Below are 24,566 nucleotides of genomic sequence, written 5' to 3'. Positions count from 1 at the left end.
ACGAGACGTGGTGTGATTATAACAACATACAGGAGCTCAAGTCCTTTTGTTCACCTGACTTAGAATTCCTCACAATCAAATGCAGCCTCAGGATATGCAGCCTCAGCATTATCTACCAAGAGAATTCTCTTCGATCATAATCACAGTCGTGTATATTCCCCCCCAAGCAGACACATCGACGGCCCTGAAAGAACTTCATTGGACTCTATGTAAACTGGAAACCACATATCCTGAGGCTGCATTTATTGTAGCTGGGGATTTTAACAAGGCTAATCTGAAAACAAAGCTCCTCAAATTCTATCAGCATATCGATTGTGCTACCAGGGCTGGCAAAACCCTAGACCACTGTTATTCTAACTTCCGCGACGAATATAAGCCCCTCCCCCGCCCTCCCTTTGGAAAAGCTGACCACGACTCCATTTTGTTGCTCCCAGCTTATAGACAGAAACTAAAACAGGAAGCACCCGCGCTCAGATCTGTTCAACGCTGGTCCGACCAATCGGATTCCACGCTTCAAGATTGCTTCGATCACGTGGACTGGGATATGTTCCGCATTGTGGCAAACAACAACATTGACAAATACGCTGATTCGGTGTGCGAGATTATTAACAAGTGCATCGGTGATGTTGTACCCACAGCGTCTATTAAAACATTCCCCAACCAGAAACCGTGGATTGATGGCAGCATTCACACAAAACTGAACGCATGAACCACTGCTTTTAATCAGGGCAAGGTGACCAGAAACATGACCGAATACAAACAGTGTAGCTTTTCCCTCCGCAAGGCAATCAAACAAGCTAAGCGTCAGTACAGAGACAAAGTGGAGTCGCAATTCAACGGCTCAGACACGAGAGGTATGTGGCAGGGTCTACAGTCAATCACGGACTACAAAAGAAAAACCAGCCCCGTCGCGGATCACAATGCCTTGCTCCCAGACAGACTAAACAACTTTTTTGCTCGCTTTGAGGACAATACAGTGCCACTGACACGACCCGCTACCAAAACCTGCGGGCTCTCCTTCACTGTAGCCAACGTGAGTAAAACATTTAAACGTGTTAACCCTCGCAGGGCTGCAGGCCCAGACGGCATCCCCGGCCGCGTCCTCAGAGCATGCGCAGACCAGCTGGCTGGTGTGTTTACAGACATATTCATTCAATCCTTATCCCAGTCTGCTGTCCCCACATGCTTCAAGAGGGCCACCATTGTTCCTGTTCCCAAGAAAGCTAAGGTAACTGAGCTAAATTACTACCGCCCTGTAGCACTCACTTCCGTCATCATGTGCTTTGAGAGACTAGTCAAGGACCATATCACCTCCACCCTACCTGACACCCTAGACCCACTCCAATTTGCTTACCGCCCCAATAAGTCCACAGACGACGCAATCGCCATCACACTGCACACTGCCCTAACCCATTTGGACAAGAGGAATACCTATGTAAGAATGCTGTTAATCGATTACAGCTCAGCATTTAACACCATAGTACCCTCCAAACTCGTCATTAAGCTCGAGACCCCGCCCTGTGCAACTGGGTCCTGGACTTCCTGACGGGCCGCCCCCAGGTGGTGAGGATAGGTAACAACATCTCCACCCCGCTGATCCTCAACACTGGTCCCCACAAGGGTGCGTTCTCAGCCCTCTCCTGTACTCCCTGTTCACCCACAACTGCGTGGCCATGCACGCCTCCAACTCAATCATCAAGTTTGCAGACAACACTACAGTGGTAGGCTTGATTACCAACAACGATGAGACGGCCTACAGGGAGGAGGTGAGGGCCCTCAGAGTGTGGTGTCAGGAAAATAACCTCACACTCAATGTCAACAAAACAAAGGAGATGATCGTGGACTTCAGGAAACAGCAGAGGGAGCAGCCCCCTATCTACATTGACGGGACAGAAGTGGAGAGGGTGGAGAGTTTTAAGTTCCTCGGCGTACACATCCCGGACAAACTGAAATGGTCCACCCACACAGACAGCGTGGTGAAGAAGGCGCAGCAGCGCCTCTTCAACCTCAGGAGGCTGAAGAAATTCGGCTTGTCACCAAAAACACACAAACTTTTACAGATGCACAATCGAGAGCATCCTGTCGGGCTGTATTACCGCCTGGTACGGCAGCTGCTCCGCCCATAACCGGAAGGCTCTCCAGAGGGTAGTGAGGTCTGCACAACGCATCACCGGGTGCAAACTACCTGCCCTCCAGGACACCTACACCACTCGATGTCACAGGAAGGCCAAAAGGATCATCAAGGACAACAACCACCCGAGCCACTGCCTATTCTCCCCACTTTCATCCAGAAGGCGAGGTCAGTACAGGTGCATCAAAGCGGGGACTGAGAGACTGAAAAACAGCTTCTATCTCAAGGCCATCAGACTGTTAAACAGCCATCACTAACATTGAGTGGCTGCTGCCAACATACTGACTAAACTCCAGCCACTTTAATAATGGAAAAATGTATGTAATCAATTCATCACTATCCACTTTATATAATGTTTACATAGCCTACATTACTCATCTCATATGTATATACTGTGCGCTATACCATCTACTGCATCTTGCCATCTTGATGTAATTAAATGTATCACTAGTCACTTTAAAAGATGCCACTTTATACAATGTTCTCATACCCTACATTACTCATCTCATATGTATATACTGTACGCTATACCATCTACTGCATCTTGCCATCTTGATGTAATGTATCACTAGCCACTTTAAACAATGCCACTTCATATAATGTTTTCATACCCTACATTACTCATCTCATATGTATATACTGTACTCTATACCATCTACTGCATCTTGCCCTCTTGATGTAATGTATCACTAGCCACTTTAAACAATGCTGCTTTATGTTTCATACCCTACATTACTCATCTCATATGTATATACTGTACCCTTACCATCTCGCTACACTTGCATTAACATCTGCTAACCATGTGTATGTGACAAATACATTTGAATTTGATTTGATTTGATTTGACTAGAAATAACTTTTAATGTAGATTCTCCATTGAGCTTGCTTTTTAGTCCAACACTAGGTTTAATCTGTGTCCGGGAAATTGCCCCTACAAGTTCAAAGTGATAGTAGAGCTGGGACAAGCAAACAAGCAATATCAGCAAACATGCCACATGTTTTCAGTTACTGAATTTCAAGGTTCTTATGTAAGCATTCATACAGACATTCTTACCTCCTGCTTAACAGTTTCAGTGAAATCTGACTCATACCACAAAAAAAAACAAATGCCAAACCGCTAATGCACAAACGCCTACTAAAAAATCTACTGCTTCTGTAAGATTTATCCTGTTACAGTGACAGTCCCCTGCGAGGTAACATGTACTGTACTGTTTCATGGAAACAACAACCATGCGTCCTCTTAAAACATTTTTGACACTAGGTTAGAGAGACATTCACCTTTACAAATTACATGACAGATTCTTCTCTTTTCCTTTCTGTTTGATGTTAGAGAGCATCTCGCTCCATGACTATCTTCATGGTCTGTTTCATAATCGTTATGTTCTGACTATAAGCCACTTAACATGTAATCAGGTGAAAATCCAATATGCTTTAGCATCTTCAGTGGCAACCAGATCATTATATCAAAGTCTACACTTAGAAAAAAAGGGTTCCAAAAGGGTTCTTCGGCTGTCCACATAGGATAACCCTTTTTGGTTCCAGGAATAACTTTTAGGGTTTCATGTAGAACCCTCTGGAAAGGGTCCTACATGGAACGCAAAAGGGTTCTACGTAGAACCAAAAAGGGTTATTCAAAGGGTTCTCCTATAGGGACAGCCGAAGAACCCTTTTTGGTTCTAGATAGCACCTTTTTTCTAAGTCTACTCTGCAGATTTATGTATGTTAGAAATTGTGGCAGAAGTGATTACTTACGTTTGAGTACAATCTAGTCTAGAAATAGTAGATCTGGGCCTGTATCCACAAAGTGTCTCAAAGTAGGAGTGCTGATCTAGGATATGTCCATTTCATCTTAATCTTTATGATCAGCACTCCTACTCTGAGACACTTTGTGGATACGGGCCCTGGACTTATTAAGCATATTTACCACAAAGCTTTACTGAAAATAATGAAATATGATCTCCATCTGGCCCGTCTCGTGTGCCCAGTCATCACACTGGCAGGAGTCATAAAGTTTCTCCTGCCACCCAGTAGGGAGAAAAAGCCTTTAGAGTTAAGTACCAGGTACTGTACCTCTTTTCCCTTTCCTTTTAAGCATGTGAAAAATGCCCTGAAATCACTGGAAGGTAAATCCTGTTGGAGAAAGGGTACTATTAGCACCACTATGTATTCTACCCCGGGTGCCTATGACATGGACGTCAATTAAGGCAGCCCCCTGCACCTGATTCAGAGGGGTTGGGTTAAACGTAGAAGACACGTTTTGGTTGGATGCATTCAGTTGTGCAACTGACTAGGTATCCCCTTTCACCCTTTCTTTCCAAGTGTGCTCTTTAACCGTTACAACGTTAAAGGGAATTCTCTTGATATCCAAAACATCCAACTGGCATCCAACTGATTTGAATGGCCATTCAGCAATGTCCCGAATAGCAATTAATCCATTTCGATTCATTTATTTTCTCCAAAAGTGTTGGATTCTGATGGGTGTTGAGTGAGTGGATGTTTGTATATTAAACTATGTAGTACTCACAGGCTTACCATCAGCACCAGCAGGACCAGCTTGACCTGGGTTCCCCATTGTTCCTGCTTCCCCCTGACAGAGAACACAGCATGTTATTGACTGGACCATTTTGATCTTTAAACAATACAATTGCACCACTCATGAAACCGCTGAACTACTCAGAAGCTGTTTGTCTATTGCATGCTGTGAGGAGCATCAAACAGAAATGCTTTTTACCTTTCCTGGAAAAGACCTTTCAAGGCTTTACAGACTTTATCAGTACGAAAGATCATTCTGAGTTCATGTCTCAGCAGGACATTTTGAGCTTTACTTGATTCAAGATGCCCTTTGTTACAATTCCTGGTAATATATCAGCCCCATAGGAGGCTGGTGGGAGGATATATAGGAGGACGGGCTCATTGTAATGGCTGGAAGGGAGTAAATTGAATAGTAAGAAACACATAACAATTATGGAAACAGCATGTTTAACTCCATTCCATTGATTCCATTCCAGCCATTACAATGAGCCCATCCTCCTATAGCTCCTGTAGCTCCTCCCACCAGTTTCCTCTGATTCAGCCCAAAAGATCCATCTGCGAACCAGCCATGCTTGTAGACTTTTGGATGTATTATTAAAACCTTTAAGAGCAATCTTTTCCTGTTGAAAAACTGGATTTGTACCCATGCGTGACTATGGCCTTATAAACACAAACATGCCTGCAACCTTGTGCACTTTTACAGAATAAAAGGACCTGCTGCTGTGGTAATATTGCTTAAAGGTGAAATGATTTAGTTTAAGTTTTAACATCTTATAAATTCTTTGGAATATGCTCTATGAACAATTAAATGTGTCACACAGCACTTTACTTTGTGGCCCATTTAAGGGAACTTTCTTTTGCCTAGGAGCCAGTCTGTTTCTACTTTTAGTCAACTTGTCATTCTCTTGTAACTAGTCCCTTTTTCAATGGTTAGTTATTTCCATCAACAAAGACGTTGGACAGTGGGGAAGGTCTTATTGATAACATCTTCCAACCACAACCCAATCACATGCATTGCTGTCACAGTGACGTACTGTAGGCACAAAGCCACATCCGTTTGAACCACATTTTTCTACGTCTTGGATGAATTGGTCATGCAAGTTGTGGGGAGACAAAACAATTTATGTCAGAAAACTGTTCAAAAGTGAAACGCTTTCAGAAGTGTATTTGATTTGCACAGCACCGTGTCCTGATGGAAGGAGTTGACGCCTGATTTAGAAACTGGCAAGCGCTGTGATGTAACCCTTCTGACTGACCTTCATTCCTTGAAGACCAGGAGGTCCGGGAGGACAGGTACATGGTTCTGGAGTGGGGTCCACGTCTATGTCACCAGGGCCATTGGCGCACTGGAATAAACAAGAAACACGCACACCATTCACTAATGGCACGTAGCCCTTTCCAGCGGCTAAATGACCAAATCGCCCTCTAGTGGCCTCATGGGTGGAAAGTTATTAATATTTTTCATAATTTCATAATTTATCAAGATGATAAAAAAAACTGCCAAAAATCCAGTGTTTCAATGTCAAACTTTTTTTTCTCTTATTTCTTCTGTTACGTATATAAAGTGTAATATTGGAATGCAAACTCAAAATTGAATACATTTCAACTCTATATCTGACATGGTACAGGTGTCTTCTTTTTTTAAGCCCAGAACTATGTGTGTGAGGTGTGTACTTTTCTTTCAAAGTAGATTACCAAGAAACACTCTGCCTGCTGCAGTAAAAGGTTTTAATACTGATCACTAAGCAATAGTCTTGTCATATGGAAGACATACGAGCAATTAATCAATGATATGTCTGATTTCCTGCTAACAGACACTCAGACAACTGAAGCCAAGGGAGTGCATTCAGTTCAGGTCTCTTAGCAGCTGTATCATTTAGCATTTGGCAGCCTAGTAGCATTCACACAGCAGACACTTCCAGCAAAATGACTTTGCAAACATAGTTCTAGAGACAAAGGGCTATATTACATGTTTATAGCAAGAGACAAAAAACCTTGACTGCATATTAGTACAAATATGTTTGCTTGCTTGACGCAAGGGAAAAATATTACTTTGGACTTACCCTGAAATTCATAAAATGTAACTATAGGTATGTTCAACATAACGTCATTACCATGTGATTACTTTTTTATTACCGGTAGCCTAGCGGTTAAGAGTGTTGGGCCAGTAACCGAAAGGTCGCTGGTGCAAATTGTCAAGCCGGCAAGGTGGTAAAAATCTGACGTTTTGCCCTTGAGCAAGGCAGTTAACCCCCAATAACAACTGCTCCCTGGACACCTATGATGTGGAGGTCGATTACAGAAGCCCCCCGCACTTCTCTGATTCAGAGGGGTTTGGTTAAATGCGGAAGACACATTCCATTCGAATGGATTCAGTTGTGCAATTGACTAGGTATCCCCTTTCCCTTCCCTATTACAACGTTGCAACTATAGTTAGTGCTGTGTAGTTACCTGGGTATAAGGGAAACTTAAAAGAAAACTCCACCCAAAAACGATCTTTTACTTTGTTTCATGAGTCCCTTGTTGAGATAGTCCCAAAATCTGTTGCATGTCAGCAACCACATTTTCAAGATACTGTATATAACTTTCAAAATACAGTAATACAGTCAGTATTTTGCATCATATAATTGCTGGCATGCAAAACAAATTGGGATTATATCAACAATGGACTAATAAAACCAATACCAAAAGATAGAATGTTGGGTGGAATTTTCCTTTAAGGTAAAGATTTACCTATACATTGCACAACCCCTAGCAGATTGGTGATGGCAGGTAGCCTAGTGGTTAGAGCGTTGGGCCAGTAACCGAAAGGTTGCTAGATCAAATCCCCGAGCTCACAAGGTAAAAATCTGTTGTTCTGCCCCTGAACATGGCAGTTTACCCACTGTTCCCTGGTTGGCTGTCATCGTAAATAAGAATTTGTTCTTAACTGACTTGCCTAGGTTAAATAATAAATAAATAAAAAAGGGACACTGCAAAAGACCATTAAATAATGTGTAGTCTTACCTCTTGCGATGAAAATTAAAGTGGGGTTTACTTTGTAAGCAAGCAAAGCCATCAGCCAAAATACATACCTTTCCGTCCTGGAAATAAAAGGAGCGAGATTATGTCATGGAAGCGCCTGGAACCTGTAATCTCACACTAATAGACCAATTTGTTAAGACAATAACACCGGTTGAAGCTAAATGAGACACTGCAAGACATGCAGGGAGAGAGAGAGAGAGAGATGCTGGCATGCGTTTTCAGTGCCTCTCTCTCCCTCTCTTTTTGTTTCTCCCAAACTGATATCCAGAAACCACATATGCAAAGCAATGGTCTGGCATCGTGGGTTAGTAGTGAAAGCAATAGCCAAGCCAATGCAGCATTTGGCCACTGCTTCACAAACAGATTTGATGTCAGACGGTAAAATAACAGTGAGAGCAATGTGCATGTGGCAAGCAGAGGTAAAGGCGCTCCACCACAGCACAGTAGAAAGCAGGATGAGGTCAAACAAGTGATATGAGTAATAATATATAAAACACGGGTCATATATATATATATTTTTTTCTTCTTCTACTGCATCATTGATTGTATGTTGTTTTACTCCATGTGTAACTCTGTGTTTTTGTATGTTGTCGAACTGCTTTGCTTTATCTTGGCCAGGTCGCAATTGTAAATGAGAACTTGTTCTCAACTTGCCTACCTGGTTAAATAAAGGTGAAATAAAATTTAAAAAATAAAAAAATATCGTAAATCATATTCCTAGTACCATATGATTCAATGCACAACTGAAAGAGGAGAAAGAAGAAAGAAAAAGTAACGGTTTTTGACAAATTTCAACAGATTTCAAAATGAACATAGTATGGATTTTCCCCGATACTAAGTCATGGTGGTGGTATGGTGGTATACAGTATAGTGGTGCATTGTGATCACAAACAGGAAAATATGTGATCCCTTAAAAAATGATGTTTGGTTTTAATGTGGCACATTTATTACAAGGACAGATCCAAAAAGGTGGTTGTACTCACAACTCCAGGTATTTCACAGGCAGTCTCACGGTTGTTCTGCTCGGGGTCGCAGTAGATCCTGAGTTTCATAATCTCAAACTGTTAAAGATAAAGGAATTATCATGAGGTCGGGGAAAAAGCATTTCAACACTAACAAGTGGCTACTTTATCTTGATAACAGTTTTATAACAATTCATGAAAAGTAATAAGTCCCTCTCATCACCATACCAGGAAGTTATTTCTCTAGACTTAAGTGACACCTTCATTATATTTACGATACCTTGTAAGGATTTACTTGCAGGTCATTTTCAAGTTTTATGGGTTGAAAACAAATCCAGCGACATTCTGGTTGCACGTCTCAAATTAGCTTGGACAAAAGTTGTTAATTTTAACACACATCATTATGATTGATTGCAGGTTGAGGATGTTTGGCACAGCACACCAAGTATCAACATGGCCAAATAAAGCAAAGACTAAATAAGATGTAGAGAGCAGAGAGGTTCTTCGTGGCAAGAATTTCTAATCCACTGAGGTCAGTATGTTTTAGAGGAAAATACAGAATCTTGACTCTTCACATCCTACTTTTAAACAGTTAGACCAATAGCCTCTTAAATGCGATCCAATGTACAGATGTAGGATGTTAATTTGATCACAATGTTGAAGGAGAACTTTGCAAAACTTGTGGTATATTTTAGGTTTTAAAAGGCTTCTAAAATGTGTAATTTCCCTCACAAAAAATTAATCAACCCCTACAAAAATGCCCATTAATTGTAATCCACATAATAATTCACATTTCCTGTTGCAGAAGGATTATTTTATTGTTGTAGCAAACTGGCTCAAATTAACATCCTACGTCTGTAGACGACAGTTGTCTTGCTCAAAGAAGCACAAATGCATGTTATTGGTTCTGAAAATGTTGTCTCCGGATACTTACTGGTACAGTTGTCTCTTTGCTGACATACTTTCCGATCTGGGTCTTCCCATTAATGAAGATACCAACAGGAGGTTCCAATGGCATGGTTTCAATTTCCAGGTCATCAACATACAGGGTAACATCCTGCTCAGTGACCAGTAGGCGAAGCTGGTGCCAGTTCTCATCAAATAGTTTCTATTTGACAAGAAAAGAGGATAAGGAATGATTATATATACAAAGGTCAACAAGGTCTAGGAGAATTTAGCAACTGGCCTACTAGAGAGTGCAATGGCTATTCAATTGTTGGGCAATCACAAAACATTGATAGAAAGAACAATGGAGAAACAAAGAATAAAGACAGCCTCAGCTTTAGAAGATCAGTTTCTTTTCTTTTTTGTTAAAATCACTAATCCATATGGTCAAAACATATGAAATCAAAGGCTGCGTTTAGACAGGCACCTCAATACAGATATTTTTGAACTAATTGGTATTTTGACCAAAAACATCAGATATGTTTACATCAGATATCTTTTAGAGCTGATCTGATTGGTCAAAAGACCAACTAGTGAAAACAATATTAGAATTGGTCTGCCTGTCTAAAGGCAGACCAAGACATTTACCTCAGGCATGTCAAGAAGCCATTGTAAAGTAGGCTTCGACTAGCACATGGCCAGTAGGAAAACGTTGGAGGATTTCAAATAGTCTGATATGGTGACTGATCTCCAAGAAGTTTGATTATCTAACCATATTGAATCATTCTTTCAATTCACTACATTCCATTCTCCTCAAATGTCACAGTCTTCAATCCCCCCACATCCCAGTCCTTAGAAAGCTGGTTATTTTCTGGAAAATGCTTCTTTGGAATATAATGTAGTTTGTTGTAATATCGTTAGTGTGTGCAGTAATAAATCCTATCACTGTTTTATGAGGACTCTGTGTTTCATGGACTGTAGAGACTGTACATCTGCCTCAGAGATTTTCATGATGATTGCCAGTTCTGGTGAGAAATGAATTAATGACTTAGCCAGACTATTTTTGTTTCTCTTTTCCAAATTTGAGGTTTTATAAATGCCACAAACAGGTCATGATTTTACATTTTCATTAAGGCTTGGTACAGATGTATCATCTTAATCACTCTTTTGTTGCTGAGAATTTCACTGTTTCACAGGAAATGCACATGAGCTTCGTGATTTAAAAAAATTAATTGAAAACCTGCACTAACCGATGGTTATAGTAACAGTATTCCACTTTACATGTAGCCTCATTTTGGCCCGCTAATAGCCTAACCACCGATCAAGCAACATTATGGATTAAACGTTCAAATCCTGTTGCTGCAGTATTATTTTGCTGTGACAATACAAGTCAAATCAAATCAAATTGAATGTCAAATGTGCTGAATATAACCGGTGTAGACTTTACAATGAAATGCTTACTTATGAGCCCTTTACCAACAATGCAGAGATAAAGAGTAAGAAAAATAGCTAATAAAAATAGAAAATAGTAACACAACAAATAACAATAACGAGGCTATACACAAGGAGTAACAGTACCGAGTCAATGTGCAGGGGTATGAGGTAGTTGAGGTAATATTCTCATGTACGGTACCACGCAAAAGTTTGGACACACCTACTCATTCAAGGGTTTTTCTTTGTTTTGATGCAAAGCTGTCAACAAATATAAAATATATTTTGATTTGTTTAACACTTTTTCTGGTTACTACCTGATTTCATATGTGTTATTTCATACTTTTGATGTATTCACTATTAGTAGAAAATAGTAAAAATAAAGAAAAACCCTTGAATGTGTTGGTGTATCCAAACGTTTGACTGGTACTGTAGGCAGGAGTAAAAGTGACTAGGCAATCAGGATAGATAATAAAAAGAGTACTAATAAACAGAGGTCAAATGAAGATCCGACATCTGTAAAGTACTATCATGTCATGTGTCTGTTTTGGTGGTTTAGAAGACTCATGGTGTTGAGGTACCTTGGAAGTACTAATAAACAGAGGTCAAATGAAGATCCGACATCTGTAAAGTACTATCATGTCATGTGTCTGTTTTGGTGGTTTAGAAGACTCATGGTGTTGAGGTACCTTGGAAGTACTAATAAACAGAGGTCAAATGAAGATCCGACATCTGTAAAGTACTATCATGTCATGTGTCTGTTTTGGTGGTTTAGAAGACTCATGGTGTTGAGGTACCTTGGAAGTACTAATAAACAGAGGTCAAATGAAGATCCGACATCTGTAAAGTACTATCATGTCATGTGTCTGTTTTGGTGGTTTAGAAGACTCATGGTGTTGAGGTACCTTGGAAGTACTAATAAACAGAGGTCAAATGAAGATCCGACATCTGTAAAGTATTATCATGTCATGTGTCTGTTTTGGTGGTTTAGAAGACTCATGGTGTTGAGGTACCTTGGAAGGTTCTTGTTGGAAGACCACTGTCTGAGTATCACCTGGTGCTACACTGGTTGTAGTGAACTTGACATTGCGTTCAAATCCGTTAAGTGTGACAGCCATTTGTGGTTTCCCGTTATTGGTCTGTACCCTCCATAAGTCCCACTCTTCCCTGAGCAGAGACCCCTTGTACCTCAGTGTGGACACAAAGACATAGGATGGAGGCAGGCCGTCTGGAAACAAGTTCCTGTGGGTCAAAATGAAACAACCAGTCAATCACATCACCATGAAACAACCAGTCAATCACATCACCATGAAACAACCAGTCAATCACATCACCATGAAACAACCAGTCAATCACATCACCATGAAACAACCAGTCAATCACATCACCATGAAACAACCAGTCAATCACATCACCATGAAACAACCAGTCAATCACATCACCATGAAACAACCAGTCAATCACATCACCATGAAACAACCAGTCAATCACATCACCATAAAACAACCAGTCAATCACATCACTATGAAACCAGAGTGATAAAGTAGACATGGCAATAGTGACACTCGTAGGAAAGGTTATCATCCTTAGCTCACAATCTGTAGATACTACACGATTATAAATGTAAAACAATTATGTAAAACATCACAGCACAATTGAAAAATATATGGCACATGGAAACCAAACGAGGGTGGTCTATGGTGATAGGTGTTGTTGTTAAAGTACCATGTATGTAAAATACGCATGTAAAATGTGTATGCAAAATGTATATGAAAATGTATTGAATAAATGTATGTACACTACCATTCAAGTTTGGGGTCACTTAGACATTTCCTTGTTTTTGAAAGAAAAGCAAATTTTTTGTCTATTAAAATAACATCAAATTGATCAGAAATACAGTGTAGACATTGTTAATGTTGAAAATTACTTTTGTAGCTGGAAAAGGCTAATGGAATATCTACATAGGCATACAGAGGCCCATTATCAGCAACCATCACTCCTGTGCTCCAATGGCACGTTGTGTTAGCTAATCCAAGTTTATCATTTTAAAAGGCTAATTTATCATTAGAAAACCCTTTTGCAATTACGTTAGCACAGCTGAAAACTGTTGTACTGATTGAAGAAGCAATAAGTAAGTAAGTAAGATGGCGCCGGAGAGGATGGCAGATGTTTTACGTGCCCCCAGCCGATTGCGTTTTTCTGTTCGTTTCTTTGTGTTATTTTTAAGTTTTTTTAAAACTTTTTTTGTACATAAGTTGCCGCTACCGTCTCTTATGAGCGAAAATAACTTCTAGACATCAGGACTGCGATTACTCACGACGGACTAGCAGAATCCTCTTTTTCCTTTCACGACTATGACGAGCCCGACGCGAAGGATACACTGCTTCCTCGGGAACAGGCCCCGATCCCGTGATCTGCGTGAAGAGGAGGCGGAAAAAGAGGGGGTGAAGGTCAGGCTGCCTTCTGAGAATTCATAGGCGATCGAATATGACTGTGGTGGTATGTAGCTGTTTACATGACACCACAGTCAGAGGCTGGCACTAAGACAGCATTGAATGAGCTGTATTCCACCATAAGCAAACAAGAAAACGTTCACCCAGAGGTGGCGCTCCTAGTTGCCGGGGACTTTAATGCAGGGAACCTTAAATCCGTTTTACCAAATTTCTATCAGCATGTTAAATGTGCAACCAGAGGGGAAAAAAACTCTGGACCACCTATTCTCCACACACAGAGACGCATACAAAGCTCTCCCTCACCCTCCATTTGGCAAATCTGACCATAATTTTATCCTCCTGATTCCTGCTTACAAGCAAAAATTAAAGCAGGAAGGACCAGTGACTAGATCAATAAAAAAGTGGTCAGAGGAAGCAGATGCTAAGCTACAGGATTGTTTTGCTAACACAGACTGGAATATGTACATACCCCAACCAGAAGCCATGGATTAGAGGCAGCATCCACACTGACCTAAAGGCTAGAGCTGCCGCATTCAAGGAGCGGGACTCTAACCCGGAAGCTTATAAGAAATCCCGCTACGCCCTCCGACGAACCATCAAACAGGCAAAGCGTCAATACAGGGCTAAGATCAAATCGTACTACACCAGCTCTGACGCTCGTCGGATGTGGCAGGGCTTACAGACCATTACAGACTACAAAGGGAAGCACAGCCGAGAGCTGCTCAGTGACACAAGCCTACCAGACGAGCTAAACTACTTCTATGCTCGCTTCGAGGCTAATATCATCGAAACATGAGAGCACTAGCTGTTCCAGAAGACTGTGTGATCATGCTCTCTGCAGCCAATGTGAGTAAGACCTTTAAGCAGGTCAACATTCACAAGGCCGCAGGGCCAGACGGATTACCAGGACATGCACTGCGAGCATGCGCTGACCAACTGGCAAGTGTCTTCACTGACATATTCAACCTCTCCCTGTCCGAGTCTGTAATACCAGCATGTTTTAAGCAGACCACCATAGTCCCTGTGCCCAAGAACACAAATGTAACCTGCCTAAACGACTACGACTACATCTGTAGCCATGACGTGCTTTGAAAGGCTGGTTATAGCTCACATCAACACCATCATCCCAGAAACTATGACACAAAAGTGGTAGGCCTGATCACCAACAACTACAAGACAGCCTATAGGGAGGAGGTCAAGGACCTGGTCGTGTGGTGTCAGCGTGATCAAGTCAAAGGAGATGATTGTGGACTACAGGAAAAAGAGGACCGAGCATGCCCCCATTCTCATCGACGACCTGCAGTGGTGCAGGTTGAGAGATTCAAGTTCCTTGGTGTCCACATCACCAATAATCTAACATGTTCCAAACACACCAACACTGTCATGAAGAGGGCACAACAAAACCTATTCCCCCTCAGGAGACTGAAAAGATTTGGCATGGGTCCTCCGATCCTCAAAAGGTTCTACAGCTGCATCATCGAGAGCATTCTGACTGGTTGCATCACTGCCTGGTATGGCAATGTCTCGGCCTCTAACTGCAAGGCACTACAGTGCGAATGGCCCAGTACATCACTGGGGTCAAGCTTTCTGCCATCCAGGACTTCTATACCAGGTGGTGTCAGAGGAAGGCCCTAAAAATTGTCAAAGACTCCAGCCACCCTAGTCACCCTACTCTCTGCTATCACACGGCAAGTGGTACCGGAGTGCCAAGTCCAGGTCCAAGAGGCTTCTAAACAGCTTCTATCCCCAAGCCATAAGACTCCTGAAAATCTAATCAAATGGCTACGCAGACTATTTGCATTGTCGCCCCCACACCCTCTTTACACCTTAATCACCAATACTACTCCCTTCACAGAACAGCGCAAACTGTCTCTTACCAAAATAGAAAAATGAATGGTAGTCCCCAGTGCACAACTGAGCAAGAGGACAAGTGTATTAGAGTGTCTAGTTTGAGAAACAGACAACTCACAAGTCCTCAAATCGCAGCTTCATTAAATAGTACCCACAAAACACCAGTCTCAACGTCAACTGTGAACAGGCAACTCCGGGATGCTGGCCTTCTAGGCAGAGTTGCAAAGAAAAAGCCATATCTCAGACTGGCCAATAAAAATAAAAGATTAAGATGGGCAAAAGAACACAGACACTGAACAGAGGAACTCTGCCTAGAAGGCCAGTCGCCTCTTCACTGTTGACGTTGAGACTGATGCTTTGCAGGTACTATTTAATGAAGCTGCCAGTTGAGGACTTGTGAGGCGTCTGTTTCTCAAACTAGACACTCTAATGTACTTGTCCTCTTGCTCAGTTGTGCACCGGGGCCTCCCACTCTTCTTTCTATTCTGGTTCGAGACAGTTTGCGCTGTTCTGTGAAGGGAGTAGTACTCAGCGTTGTACGGGATCTTCAGTTTCTTGGCAATTTCTCACATGGAATAGCCTTCATTTCTCAGAAAAATAATTGACTGACGAGTTTCAGAAGAAAGTTCTTTGTTTCTGGCCATTTTGAGCCTGTAATCGAAACCAGAAATGCTGATGCTCCAGATACTCAACTAGTCTAAAGAAGGCCAGTTTTATTGCTTCTTTAATCAGTACAACAGTTTTCAGCTGTGCTAAGATAATTGCAAAAGGGCTTTCTAATGATCAATTAGCCTTTTAAAATGATGAACTTGGATTAGCTAACACAACATGCCATTGGAACACAGGAGTGATGGTTGCTGATAATGGGCCTCTGTACGCCTATATAGATATTCCATAAAAAATCAGCCGTTTCCAGCTTCAATAGTCAATTACAACATTAACAATGACAACACTGTATTTCTGATCAATTTTATGTTATTTTACTGGACAAAAAATGTGCTTTTCTTTCAAAAACAAGGACATTTCTAAGTGACCCCAAACTTTTGAATGGTAGTGTATATGTAGCAGAAAGGCTGTAAAAAAAATAAAAAAAATAAAAAATTGATTTGTCCTCCGAAGAGGGATCTTTAATAAAAAATAAAAAAATAAAACAAAATATTGACACGGCCACTGGCGTTGCACATACTGAGGTATGGGGGGGGCACGAGATTTGGGGTCCCCCAACCCCCCCAAAATATCATCATACCATGAGAGAAATGTTCAGAATTACAGGAAATTTACTTTAGAACTACAACATTTTCTCTCAGCAATGTGTAGAATGTCAGGAAATTAGCTCAGAGACTCTTGAAAGTCAGTACAATCGTTGTCCGACAGGAAAACTGTATTTTTATAGTTAAAAAAATATGATTTTGTTGTGTTATTTTTATTTGAGTTTAAAATGTACATTCATGAGAATCTTAGAAGGGACGAGATTTGTTTTAGGAATTCTCTAAAAACTTTCGAAATGCCTTTGTCCGGAGCAAAGGACCGCAATTTCAAACTCTCCAAAAAAGTGTTTAAAATTCTAACAACTGTTAATGATGGTTAATAACTAGAAAATGATCTTATTGAGTTTCATGAAATAGCCATCTCTGACTTTAAAACCCCCTAGATGTGATTGACACACCCATGTGTCACAAGGTCATGCCATTTTGGATATTGAGTAGCTCCCTGTGTGTTTAAGTTAGAGACATACAGTACAATTTATTGTATTGGCTGCAGCTCAATCCCCACTTTCCGGATATATAAAGTTTTCACTTAATCCATACAACGGAGCTTTTGAAGTGGCCTTTTTATACACATGAGAGGATCCAGACAAGACAATCGCCACAAATCTGTCTGTAAAACCCAAACAGTGTGAGTTACAAACTAATAAGCTTCAGGGAAGTCGTATGAAGGTACCAGGCTGCAAAAAATGTAAAATGTGCCAAAAATAACATGACCAAACATGGGTCTAAGTTTTCTCATTCAAAACCTTGTTCCTTATTATTTATTTTTTACTGTCTTTTTTGCAATTTATTAATGTGTAGTTCAATGTGTTTCTATGGGCTGTAGCAATAAAGGCCAAATTCAATATTATATCAAATATGTTTTTTTATATAGGCCTTTAAACACTTGTTAGATAATAATTGTTAAAATAAAATGCATTTTATGGTGTCTGATGGGGTTGGCATGAATCCAGTTTTATGAAAACATAGAAATTGGAGGTTGTTCCTTTACATGCTGTTATACTGTAGCTAATACTTTGGTCTATCAAAATATGTTTCATTTTTTTATTTTTTTATTAAGACAAATATTTGTGAAAAGAAAGTTGAGATTGTCCTGTCTTTCAAGAATCCCTGAGCTATAAAATAGCAACAAAAAAATATATACCTCATAGCCAAAATGTGTAAAATAGCATGGGATTAGCTATAAATCTGCACATTTTTCTCTCAGCCCACATGAAAAACAGGGGGCCCAGTGAAACTGCGCTACACCACTGGACATGGAATGGTGTTTTAAGCTTACGTCGTGCTTTCACTCAGGTCAACGCGAGATGTCACCTGGAAGGCTTTGGAGCCATAGAAAGACCCTTGAGTTTTTTTGACCTTTTTGGCCAAATTAAGATACTGTAGAATATCGAAGCCCTTCACATCACCGTTATCGACTGAGATACTGCTTGGACAAACAGTCTCTGAAATAAAGAGAATGAGAGAATTTAGAACACAGCAGAGTATGTATTTTTGTGTGACTGGTTGAACATCACAAACACACTTTCATAGAAGTACCACCATCCTTTTTTTTCTGGTCAGGCTGCATGTTAATTTAGAGTTAAATCCATTTCATTTGATCTGGAAACTAAAGTGTCAAATAATCTGTTGTAAAAGACATTGAAATGGATCACTGGACATTTTGCAAATATGCAGGCTGTCTAAAGAACATCCCTCCCATTGGGAAAACCAGACAGAATTTGACCTTTACACCCACACCATAATCACGCATCTTAATTATTACAGTAGGCTATTCATTTACATGGGATCAGGCATCCTTATTGTTTTTAAGTGGATACAACCTCTGAAATAGGTCCGATTTTCCTAACTATTGTTTTATGTTTGGTTCTGGGAGTTGTTTTTGCTGTAGTTCTTGATGAAACACTTTTGTTTTAAATAACTTCACTAACCTTTACTTCACTCTGAAGCATGAACCAGTATCTGGGCAAAGGAGATGATGAATATGAGGAGATCGCCTCTCTGCACAAAACGCTACCATTCAAGCTACCATTCACCAGCTCTGCAAGCGTCAAAATGTCCGAATTACTAAATAATTATTGCCGCCAGCAACTATTGTAATTTACTGCCGTTACGCCATGTATGTTCCTTCAAAAAGATCTAAATAAAAATCTACAAGCAGCCCAAAAAAATCATGATGTATTGTTTCTTACCAGAAGGTGCCTCTTCCGGTCAAAAACAATAGATAGATGTTTTGTTGTTGTTGCTTGTTCATTTTTATTTAGGACTTGGGCAGAGAGCAGATCACATCATATCATCACCTCCTTTGCCCAGATATTGGGTCACCTGAAGCACTAACATCACATTGACATTACTCTCTTGGCACAGTTTGGCTAGTCATCCACAGTCATCAGCTTCAGAAAACATTTACATTCCCAATCAATAGATCTTGAGAAAACATTCGATTTCAAGACATTTCTTGGTTTTGAAGAGCTTCAATGTTTGGCAATGTGCAAACATGTTAAATAAACCGAAGAGTCCATAAAGGCCCTCTCCTTCATTTTAACGAAAAACAACAAAAATGGCAGCCCCACTTGGTTTGTTATAAAGCTAAGGAATAGGGCTTATGACGGTCCCCATTTTGTCATCACAAAAATGCCTACCTTCACACAATTTCTGCCTTATGGTCTCACGGATCTTGGAAATAGCTTTATAGTCATCAACGTAAAACACGTAGTTGGAGGAAGGTTTGTTTCCAATAGCATTCAACTCTGCCCCTTCTGTCTCAGATCCCACACCAATGGCAAAGATGATTATCCCTCTTCTCCTGGCTGCATCTGCTGCAGCTTTCACCTCATCTTGTGACTTCCCGTCTGTTAGGACCACAGCGATTCTAGCAACGCCCTTTGGGCCTCGCTCAGACAGGTTAAACAGTTTGTCGCTAGCAAACTGTATGGCCGTCCCAGTCCTTGTGTTTCCTCCCATGTAATCAATGGATTCCATGGCTCTAATGAGATCCTTGATATGAAGGTGCTTCCCTAGTGGAATATTTATGATTGGATCATCACTGTATTGGACCACTCCGATCTGGGTGAACTTCTGTCCGATGTTAAAGCTTGTGGTAATGTTGACTAGCCATCGCTTGACTATTTCAAAGTTCACATCAGCTACACTCCACGAGCCATCTAGGATAAAGACCAGATCGCTTGCAACAGTCTTACAACCTGTAAGAGACATGAGACACATGAGTGGTGTTATACAGCCTTGGAAAAAACATTAATGTAGAGTATTCACTTCTTCTAAAGGAATGGCCTTTACCAATACGGTTCATAGAGAGCTTTCCTGGACATCCATTCTGTTTTTATAGTAAACCTGAGAGATAATGGACACCATGCAATGGAAATGTGTCACACATAACGATGAAGACAGAAGCACTCTTACTGAATCTCATGTCCTCATCTTGTGCTGTACAAGACAAGTGAAGGAGCATGAAGCACACACACCGCAAGACACAATGCATGGATCTTGTTTTGCAACCCATGATGCTGAAGTACCAAACTCCAATTGTGCCCCTATAGGGAAAGGGAAACAACACATGCATTGCTGAGATTGTTGTTACAATTGCTCATATCAGTTAACCAATCAAATAACTGCAGACCGTTTTTCTTACTTGTCACTGCTGTTACTTGAATTGCATGCAATGCATATCTTAATATTGAAAGTAGACATATCTGTGACAAAAGATGGAGGGTCAGTATATTGCATTTGTTGTAAACAAGATAAAGCAAATTAAGTATGTGTTAGTGGCAATGAAACATGGAAGAGCATTCTGAGGTCTCTCTCTCTCTCTCTCTCTCTCTCTCTCACACACACTCGCTCTCTCTCACACACTCGCTCTCTCTCACACACTCGCTCTCTCTCCGTGTGTGTGAGTACTCAGAATTGTTTTGATCATACTTCTTTGTTTCCCTCTAGCTTCTTTAGGAAACTGTATATTTTATTGCAGTTTCCAGCCAGTGAAAGTTAGAAACTGCAGACATTATAAAATGAGGAACAGATATGTTCCATAGAAAGCATTTGTGGAAGGAAGGAAGGACCTTTAGTCAGCTCAGTCAATCCATCCGATCAACCTTAAGCAGTGGGTTTTCCTAAGACAATGACCAGACTTGGATAGATGAATTCTGCAATGACCGAGATCTAATCCTGATCCACCATATGTAACTGTGCAGTCGGTTTGTTGTCACAGCCATAACATGACTGTGTTTTTCCACTCCCTGACCTGGGATTTGCGGCACAGCTCAGTGAGGCTCCAAACTGCCATGTTAGAGCCGGCCATTTTGTTCCGGTCTTTCCCCCCCAATCCGTCCAGAGCACTGGGAGAGGTTGCTGGAGCAGCAGCGTGACATGGGCAATTTGGTATGGTCAGTGCTATCCGGTATCCTTGGGACGTTCCTACCATAAACCTTAACCTTAACCCCTATCCTTACCCTAACCCTAACCCTTACCGTTTTAAATTTCAACTTCAATGAGGTGACGTCAGAGTTGGGACTTCCCAATGATCACAGATAACAACACCCATTCGGTATTACCCCAAACTGGATATTTCTACATTTCTGCTAAAGCCACATGGAATTCATTTATGGCGTCAGACAGTGAAATTCTAGCTCTTGACAGTGACCAAACACATGTAGTCATGACGAATGGATGGCAACCATTGTCCAAGACAAAAAGAGACCTGGTTGTGATTGGACTACACAGTTAAAGCAACACATTCCTGAATGGGCTACATTAAAGCTTGATGGAGTAGGCACCACCTGAGAATGCCACAAAATTCTCTAAAATAACCCATGCACTTGTTTTGCAGGTCAGTGCAGTGCCGTTAACCATATGTTTATTTTTATTTTGTATGACCCAGTCATACATACGCTGACGTTATTGGAGCAGTGCAGACACTTTATAGCTCTCCATCTTGGTCTAGATGACGGGTCGCTGGTATACAGTTTATTATAACCCCCCCCCCGGCTAGAAAAACCCAAAACAATATCCATCATAAAGATCAAAAAAAATTCTGACATATATATTGCCTAAAACCCATAACATGACTTCCAACTTCTATTCCAGACACCTTATTTATTATTATCGAGTCTGAGTTATTCATCTAGTTTGCAGCAATACTTTGTAAAATATTTATGTCATGCCTGCTGGGTTGCATCCAGCTGGACATGGGAGTCAGGAAGCTCATGTTGAACAGCTGATTCCTCCCACTTTTCCAGAAAAGGTGTTACCAACAGAGTTAACCTGTTCGTGGTTCGAGCCAAAAACACAAACTTATATAGATGATCACTTACGGATTTTCTGGTTCCTTCATTTGGTTCTTACCCTAACCTTTTTGGTTGCTATGTTCTTCTGATTCAACGAGTTGTTGTTAGGGATACATTTGAGATGTTGTTTTCACAACTCCAAAGCTACTTGGGGAAGTTAATGTGCACCTACTAGAACAGCTATTTAAACATTAGCACCTGCTGTCTTAAATTACTGTGTTTAATATGTCAGCCATTGCATTTTTGACTGAACTGCTTTAAATAATGCAATTAAAAGTTATTCCATCCCAAAATCAACAACTGCTGTTCAGCATGTACTACAACCAATGATTTATACAGTATGTACACTAGCTGACTGACTAGCTGTTTCGAAGCCACCGCGCCTCAATCGTAGCACTCCGCCACCATTGTAAAAAATATTTTGGAAGCTATATAAATACATTTGTTTTTACACCTTCATTTGTTTTTGCCAGCTTCATTCTATTATAAGCTCCTTATTTCATTACAGACACATACATTTTATTATGTTAGCTAAACAGAAAAAATATATATATTTAGAAATATTCCTTACAATATAGTTTGTTATTTTCCCCACTACAAAATCAAAAATACTGGTTTGAATAATTATTTGAAATTCAGAAAATTATGATAATGCCCTTTTAGTGTAAGAGCTGTTTGAAAATACCACCTGAAATGTCTGCCTGTTTTGATGGGAATTCCAATGCTCTCTGCCAATAACAGATAGTTTTTCAGTTGTCCCTCCCCTCTCAGACCACTCCCAGACAGTCCTAGCAAAATTCTTGCTTGAGAAATTGCTCTTTGCTAAGAAGCGATTTTTTGTTCATGACCATATTAATAGAAAACAATCACAGTAAGTTATTAATATTATTACCCAGAAATTATTTGATATTGAGATACAAATAGCTGCATTGGACCTTTAAATACATGTAATTTTGTCCTTAAAACATTGATTTGAAATACTGTAGAGTTCCATTCATTCCTGTGGAGGACTGCTTCTTCTGGGGAGTGCCAATATGGCAGACTGGTGGTTTCAAAGTCTCTCTTTGGCCAATACATAGCATCAACAATCCAGGGTTTATATACATAATTGACTACAACTTTGCCAAGGTAAGGGGAACGTTAATTACTGCCAAGTTCCTCAGGCACCAAGGGAAAAGCCAAAACATTATATTAGCTCTCCCTTGAAATCAAATCAAATAATCAAAACCATGAACCCATATCATCACAGTAGACTAAAACACTTGGAGCCTGGGAGGGGTATATTATCGTCCAATGTGTTCCTATTTTAGAATGAGCAACAGGCTAGGGGTTTACTTTTGGGATTGCCTAACTTTTGTTTTATATAAATCTGTCACACTCACAGAAACTCATGAAAGCAATTTATGCAAACCCCTGATCTTGGTATTTCTATGGATTTTGTTCCCTCAACTTTTTTTTCTGTTTATGAGAGGAGACTGAGTCGAGCGCCAAGCAGAGTTCAGTTAAATAATTCCATTCATTCTTTGCATATGACAGAGGCACAAACAAGGGACTGATAACTGCTCCTAATGTCTTCAGTATGCTACCTGCTGTCTGCCGCTGCAGCCGCTCAGATCATAGGAATCTAAACACTAGTAGATTATCACATCTATTGAGACATTGATAAAGCACAAAGCTTCAGTGAAAGCTACAACACACTAAAACACACTCAAAAACCAGAATGATCTGAAATTGTACTGAAAGTTCATACTCAGTCTAAATCCCAAAAGGATCCAACAGGTACAACTTGTTTTACAATGTATTAAACAATTGAATAATAAACCCATTTCAAACAAGAAACAATATGTTTTTAAATTTAAACATGAATCATTCTTTAGCATACCGTAGATAAAAGTATTGGCATCAAAGGCCCTTGCAGACCCAAAATCAACAAGTGTACAAAATGTAGTTTTCCAAAAATGTCAAAAGCAACCCCCCCCCCCCCCCCCCCCCCAAAAAAAAGTTACCAGAGGTTAGTGTAGTCCGAGTATCAGTGTCCCCCGTCACCTTCTCATATGTGCCCTGTGGCCATAACCGTGGCAAGGTCTAGGTAGAAGAAGAAGCTGTGTTTGGGGAAGCAGTTTCAGCACTGCACCAAATGTTCCTCCTGTGACTGAAAGCCTGCCCTCTCCATTCACTTTCCAGTTCTCTCTCTCTCTCTCTCTCTCTCTGCCTCTCTCTTCCCCTCTCTCCCCCTGCCTCCCCTTCTCACTTTCTTCCCCTCTCTCTTGCTCTCCCCCTCTTCCCTTTCACTTTCTTCACCTCACTCCCTCCCCCCTTCTCTCTACCCCTCTCTCCTCCTGTTTCTCTCTCTCTGCCTCTCTCTCTTTTCTCTGGGTCTTCTCCGACTTTTACTGACCAACAGCCACTCTTAATTATCCAGGCTAAAAGAGAGAGACAGATAAGAAATACTGAGAGAGACAGCCTCTTTCTGTCAGTGCCAGGAGAAAAATAGTAGTCAAAAGGACAGGATTGTGTGTGGGGGCTGAGGGTATACACATGAAGTCCTGAGGGTTCCAGGAACCAGGGTGGGTCCTAGATAAGGCTACAGGCTTTCACATGCTGGGACCAAACCTCGGGCTTGGTAACTGGCGTTCTGTTCCGTTGTTTTTCATATTCCGTTGTTCTCCATATCTCCATCTGCCCATTGTCATTTTCCTATTGTGTGCTCATGGAAAGGGCTTACCAAG

The 24,566-nt window shown here is 40.8% G+C and overlaps 1 protein-coding gene across 4 annotated transcripts in view; it reads right to left on the bottom strand.

The window, feature by feature from the left end:
• The window catches only part of col21a1 (collagen, type XXI, alpha 1), a 52,636-nt gene extending 28,616 nt beyond the window's left edge, over nucleotides 1-24,020 (bottom strand). Inside the window, exons 1-10 of one of the 4 annotated variants that reach the window (XM_029765361.1) lie at nucleotides 23,844-24,020; nucleotides 19,958-20,088; nucleotides 19,180-19,740; nucleotides 17,817-17,982; nucleotides 11,979-12,207; nucleotides 9,584-9,757; nucleotides 8,671-8,748; nucleotides 7,738-7,746; nucleotides 5,920-6,009; nucleotides 4,656-4,718 (exon numbers count right to left, since the gene is read on the bottom strand). In XM_029765361.1, the coding sequence (XP_029621221.1) occupies nucleotides 4,656-4,718; nucleotides 5,920-6,009; nucleotides 7,738-7,746; nucleotides 8,671-8,748; nucleotides 9,584-9,757; nucleotides 11,979-12,207; nucleotides 17,817-17,982; nucleotides 19,180-19,740; nucleotides 19,958-20,057 (1,470 nt within the window). In that variant the 5' untranslated portion in view covers nucleotides 20,058-20,088; nucleotides 23,844-24,020. Of the gene's footprint in view, nucleotides 1-4,655; nucleotides 4,719-5,919; nucleotides 6,010-7,737; nucleotides 7,747-8,670; nucleotides 8,749-9,583; nucleotides 9,758-11,978; nucleotides 12,208-17,816; nucleotides 17,983-19,179; nucleotides 19,741-19,957; nucleotides 20,089-23,719; nucleotides 23,801-23,843 lie in introns of those variants that run through there. The other 3 variants (XM_029765357.1, XM_029765358.1, XM_029765360.1) reach the window with 3 other exon arrangements.
• Between the last annotated feature and the right edge of the window lie 546 nt (nucleotides 24,021-24,566).

The sequence above is a fragment of the Salmo trutta genome, chromosome 10 (genome assembly GCF_901001165.1).
Source record: "Salmo trutta chromosome 10, fSalTru1.1, whole genome shotgun sequence".
In the NCBI taxonomy this organism is placed as follows: Eukaryota; Metazoa; Chordata; class Actinopteri; order Salmoniformes; family Salmonidae; genus Salmo; species Salmo trutta.
This window is presented reverse-complemented; position numbering and strand designations above follow the sequence as displayed.